This window comes from Gavialis gangeticus, unplaced genomic scaffold (genome assembly GCF_001723915.1).
Source record: "Gavialis gangeticus isolate Ggan-Ray unplaced genomic scaffold, GavGan_comp1, whole genome shotgun sequence".
NCBI classification, from domain to species: domain Eukaryota; kingdom Metazoa; phylum Chordata; order Crocodylia; family Gavialidae; genus Gavialis; species Gavialis gangeticus.
This window is the reverse complement of record NW_017729002.1, coordinates 15,844,679-15,850,688: the sequence shown is the minus strand read 5'-3', so window position 1 is coordinate 15,850,688 and position 6,010 is coordinate 15,844,679. Positions and strand designations below refer to the sequence as shown.

General features: G+C 46.2%; 1 protein-coding gene across 2 annotated transcripts in view; it reads left to right on the top strand.

Annotated features, from left to right (window-relative positions):
- Positions 1-6,010, top strand: part of PTX4 (pentraxin 4) — a 23,877-nt gene that overhangs the window by 13,181 nt on the left and 4,686 nt on the right. The window contains exon 2 of one of the 2 annotated variants that reach the window (XM_019507513.1): positions 4,734-5,544. In XM_019507513.1, coding sequence (XP_019363058.1) covers positions 4,734-5,544 — 811 coding nt within the window. Of the gene's footprint in view, positions 1-4,349; positions 5,545-6,010 lie in introns of those variants that run through there. The other variant, XM_019507512.1, reaches the window with a different exon arrangement.

The following is a 6,010-nucleotide window of genomic DNA, read 5'->3' as shown; positions in this document are numbered from 1 at the left end:
GTGCAGTTTCTTTTTACATGCATCTTGTTACACTGATATCCTAAATAGCATTTAAATCCTTGAGAGAAGTAAAAGAAAACAAAACAAAACAAAACATGTTATCAGATAGTTTAGAGAAGAGGGGAGAAAGAGGAAAAAAAGCAAAACAAAATACACATAACCTTTAATAAATATCATTTTGGTAATCAAATGGAATTTAAAACTTTATATGAATTGTTGCCTTTGTTTTAAATATTAGAACAACTTTCCAGTCCAATTGGATGGAAGTGTTCTGGTCTGGGATCTACAAACAGATTCAATTTTTAGAGGCAGTATTTCCAGTGATTTTTATCATATCTTTATGATATTCATATGTATTTAAACTGTGACAATTTAAAACAGACCAAACAAACACCAAACATATAACAAGACAACACAAACAGACAAGATGGCGGAGGAGAACAGGATGGGGTTTAACACAGACAAGTGTAAGGTGATGCACCTGGGGAGGAACAATAGGCACCACACATACAGGCTGGGGAACTCCCCTCTTGTCAGCACAGAGGTGGAAAAGGATCTGGGAGTCATTATTGACTCCAAGATGAACATGAGTCAGCAATGTGGGGAGGCGGCTAGGAAGGCCAACTGCACCTTGTCGTGCATCCACAGATGCATCTCGAGCAGGTCCAAGGAGGTGATCCTCCCCCTCTATGCGGCACTGGTCAGGCCGCAGCTGGAGTACTGCGTCCAGTTCTGGGCGCCGCACTTTAAGAGGGATGTGGACAGCATGGAGAGGGTCCAGAGGAGGGCCACTCGTATGATCAAGGGACAGCAGGGTAGGTCCTATGAGGAAAGGTTGCGGGACCTGAACCTGTTCAGCCTTCAAAAGAGAAGGCTGAGGGGGGATCTTGTGGCCTGTTATAAACTGGTTAGGGGGGATCAGCAGGCGCTGGGGGAGTCCCTGTTCCCCCGAGCGCCGCAAGGAGTGACCAGGAACAATGGTCACAAGCTGGCGGAGGGAAGGTTTAAGTTGGACATCAGGAGGCGCTACTTCACGGTCAGGGCGGCTAGGGTCTGGAACCAGCTTGCAAGTGAGGTGGTGCAGGCTCCCACCCTGGGGGTTTTTAAGAGGAGGTTGGATGACCACCTTACTGGGGTCATTTGACCCCAGTGCTCTTCCTGCCATGGCAGGGGGTCGGACTAGATGATCTGCTCAGGTCCCTTCTGACCCTAGAAACTATGAAACTATAAGACAATTTTTTGTAATTTTTGCCATGGCTTAGATGAGGAAGATGCTGCTGGTGGTAATGAGGCCTCCTGATCTATCAGTCACCTTTGATTACACTGTGGTTTCTGCAAAAGAAAACAAACATGCACAAACCTGCCAAGGAAAAATCCTTGCAGTGGCTAATTATTCATATTTACAAATGTACAATGCTGACGTGCAGTGGAAGTGCATACATCATTGCCATTCTTGGGGTGCTTTTCTTCTATACTGAAAAAGTGGAGCAGTTACCTACAGGAGGGTGGCCCTCATAAGTTGAGGATTTCTATGGCCTTTTCCTGCCTCAGCATTGGGGTGGGCACCAATCAGCCCATCCAGTGCGTATTTTCCAATGGCTTGGAGCCGTTCCTTCCTGCTAGCCAGGAAGGGTGGCCGGCAGGATAGAGAAGACTGTTTACCCTATTCCTTGAGGGTCAGGTGATTTATTGAACAAGGGGGCTCCCAAAATTAATTGCTCAGTGGAGCCCTCCTGTTCCTGTAAATGTGAGATTGAGGGATGCCAATACCCTTGTTACAATTAAGCCAAGTTGTCATTTTAAAGATGAGTTTTTCCTTTAGAGGGACAATTTCTCCCTCAGAACGTTTGCTTAGAAAGCCTTTTCCGTGTTCTTTTTGCTGGGCATTGTGAAATCCTTAGGATACTTGAGGTAACACGATACTGTTGTTCCTTGAATATACATTTAAAATTATACCAGCACTTTTATACCAGGGAGATAGGAAACAAAACAAAAATAAAACCTGCATTAGCCAAATTTAATACTGAAAACCATTTTAGCCCTCCTGATAGAGCTGCTATGATTGCAGGGTACTTTGCCTTTCAGAACAGACCAAATTTCAGATCAGGGAGTCTCACACACTAAGCATTTGTACCATCATTTTCTGACTTATAAACTACTTACTATGAGCTATAATCTTACTTCAGTTTCCAGTGATTATTTACACTGCATTGATGGGGGAGGGTTTGGTCCTTCAATTAAGATGCATGCCTGTATTTTGCCACATTTTAACTTTTTTTTCTGTCCAAACTTTAGGAAATGCCTTCATTCCATTTTCTGGGTTAACCCTATCATTCACTCAATCACAGCAAAACCTTAACAGCTGCTAACACCTTTCTTTCTAGGGTACTTATATTATACCAACACTATTTCTAGATACATCTCATCCCCATTACCAATAAGAGTATACTTTTATGCTTCTAGCAGTCTCTGCCTTGCAACACAGGCGCAAAGCAAACACAACACTTTTGCACAAACACCTCAACAATCTCTGCAATCTCTTGGCTTTACAATGTGTTACAAACATTCGCAGTTTCTAGCACAGAACTTAGCCTTCTCTACTACTGACTTCTTATCGGACCAGCGATATAAGTTGTTGTACTTAACCCAAACAGACCACAGCATGACCTCAGGGACCTCTGAGATCAGGACACAACTTTTCCTTAAAGCAACTTCATCTTTTCCCTGCTCTAGAGCAGTCATCCCTAAAATTGCATTCTTACTCTTTGCTCCTACCTGCTCTAGCATTCAAACTCTGTTAATCTCTTATTCTCTCCTCTCTTTCTAAACACTTTCCACATCTCTCTCTTTAACAGCTGCCTCACAGCCTGTTTTCCCACTTCCCTCTATCTTTTTCCTTTCCCTCTATCTATCACAGCTCCTTGCTTTCTGAATCTCTCTATGTAAGGAAACAAACCTTGAATGAGTGATCCATGCATCTTCCTAGTGAAATTTTCTTTAACTCCCTCACTTAGGGCTGTAACAATACAGGCACCAGCTGTGGGGGGCAGTTTCAATCATAATGGCTTTCAACCTGTCCAGACCCAGCACCTTTCAAGAACTGGATCTCCCTTGTGTCCCAAATCTGGCACAAAAGAGGGAAGTCAGAAAACCAGGTTGCTACCCTTTCTACTCAGGTCTAAATACTGGACTATACTAGCTCTTCACAGAAAACAAAAAACAGTGTCTTACACCAAACACTAACTTACAGCCAGCAATAAACTCAAAACTCAAAATCTCAGAAACATCAAAGCTCAAGACACAAAATCTCAAAAGCCTCAAGACAAAACAATCTTACAACCATTTCTGCTGGAGAGGACCTGCCTCCTCCTTTTTCACCCACTTAGCCCTATGATCACTTATGCCTGGTGTGGGGGCCTTCTGCCTGAACATACTGGTTCCTGGACTTCTGTGCCCTACAACAACAACCACAACAATAACAACAAAAGTTGGATCACTAATTTGTATACATGCATATATATATGTCATCATGTGCATGATATACAATTTAGTGATCTGTGTATGTGTACGGAGTGTGTGGGTATTGACAACTGATTGTTGTCTAATTTTTGGTGTGTAGTGTGTATGTGCTTGAACTGGTAATAGGTATGCATATGTCTAGGCTGGTTTGGATGTGTATGTGCCTGAGTTGGTAGTGTGTGTGTGTGTGTGTGTGTATGCACCTAATTGACTTGTGTGTTTGTATATGTGCAATTTTCACACCCTCCCATCTAACAGTGCAATATTGAGATCCTGAGATTTGGTCTGACCCCACAGGGCAACATAGCAAGGCATCGTGTCTGATGCAAGGTATCCCACTCTTGGTCACCTGGATTTGTCAGCATAGGTCACCCACAAGGGGAGTTAGAATTGGGGAAACACCACATGAAGTCTTGTTGATTTTTCAGCATTGGATCACGTGTCATATTTGCCTAGTCTGTGTAAAGCCATTGGCTTTTTGTGCAGCTCTGTGTCTTCATTGATGTCTCATGAGGTGCTGCATATATCCATAGCATGGTATAATAAATATCAACCAGTGCTAAGTGCTATAAATCGGTGACAGACTGCACAGACTGCTGATGTCCAGCTGAAGAGATCTGAGGAAGTTACTGGAGGCCTCAGCACCAGGAGGACTGTCTTTTAGTTTTAGCTCTCCTGCTGCCTCACTGAGTGGCCCTGGACAGATCACTTTGGCACACAATGTGTCAGCTTTAGGATGCCCAGACTGACAAACCTTGGGGTTGGGTAAAATTAGTGGGAGCTACTAGTATCTGACACTGGGCAACTTGAAGCCAAGGCAGCCAAAGTGTGACCCTAACTAATGTGGCTTAGTTTGCCCTAGGACACTCACAGAATGGTTAAGGCATCTCATCCAGCTCTGGGCTTGTGGTGAAGTCCATAGTGACCCAGGTCTGCAAGGCTCCTGGTCATCTAGGCTGGGGAGTCTAAAGTGTCTGAATGTGATGCTGGTCATGTTGCTGCTTGTGTGCTGCTGGCTATAGAAACCAGTTTGCCTTAATCACATGAACCCAGTGGGCTGTTAGGTTTGGATGGACCTTCCAGAAGGGATAAAAATGATTGTTCAAGTACCTGGGAACTGGTGGGGTGTACAAGCTAGGGTTGGTGATGTCCTGTCCGGACACAGCTCCCTTGTGCAGTGCAATGACTTCTGCAGTTGCCTTGGTGTCTTGCAGTTCCGTCGGTTCCAGGAGGTGACCCTGATGCGTCTCCAGGGCATTGCAGGGAACTACAACATTTCCTACAACATTGACACCCGGTTCCAGCACTTGGCAAAGCAGTACAGCGGGATGGTGTCTGCCCTCAATGAGTCCCACACTGCTCTGCAGGGAGACCTGGACCACTTGAAAATCTGGATGAAGAAGCTGCAAAAGAAAACCAGAAAACTGGATTTGAAGATCTCATCCCTGGAAGAATCTGTGAACAAACAAAGCCAGCAGAGGACTGGGGAGAAGCAGCAGCAAGTTGCCCACCTGACCAACCTCACACTGCAGGTCACAGGCCACAAGGAGGCCATCAGCTCTCTGCATGCCAGCAGCAGCAGTCTGCAGAAAGAGCTGGTGAACCTCCAGGAAGCCAGTCAGAGCCAGGCGACCAAACTGGGTGCTTTGGAGCATCTGCTGCAAAGCACAGCACACAAGGAGGCACTTTCCCCTCAGCACCTGCCTGCCACTCAGCTCCTGAACCAGACTCCCCAGGGCAAGCAGCTGGAGGCAGAAGGAAGCCCGACACAGAGCCTGAAGAAGTTACACACCAAGCACAGACAGAGAAAGAAGCTGCAAGAGGAGAGGCAGCAGCTTCTGGCCCAGTCTGCAGGCACAGGGCTGCAAAGCAGCCTACTCCATGAACATGCAACCCCTCTGCGGCCAAGTGAACCAGAGCCACTGACCAGAAGAGAACCACAGGCTGCCAGGCAGCAGCTCTCCAGTGTAGTCAAGGTCTCACAAGAGCAGAAGCAGCCATCAGCCCCCAAGAAGCCAGGGACAAGTATGTAGTGGTGTTTTTATTTTGTCCCCTGGGGATACCCACGTCAGAGGTGATCACAGGGAGGAGTGACCCCACTATTAAGATTACCTAATGCTCTCTTCCTCCTTGTATCTTTTCTTTGATATGAGAAGCTCAAGCCTCTATCTTCAGCAGGTCTCTGATATGCAGAAGGGAAGAACCCCTCAACCCACAGAGTGGTTTTCCTTGTTTGTAAAATCTTATCCACTGTAGCCATAGGGCCGACTACGTGAGGTACCAACGGCCCTGGCCCCCCTTTAACCATGCCTAATTGGGTGGAACAGTCCCAAAATGGGAACATCAAGTCTCAGTCCTGGGTTGCATGACTCTGGGACAGCATTTGTCCTGGATTCCCAGCATTGTGCAGGGATCCAGATTTTCTGTTCACTTGGCTCTGCTCCAGCTGTGCCATGGGGGGAGGGGCATATCTTAGCCCCCCCCCCCCCCC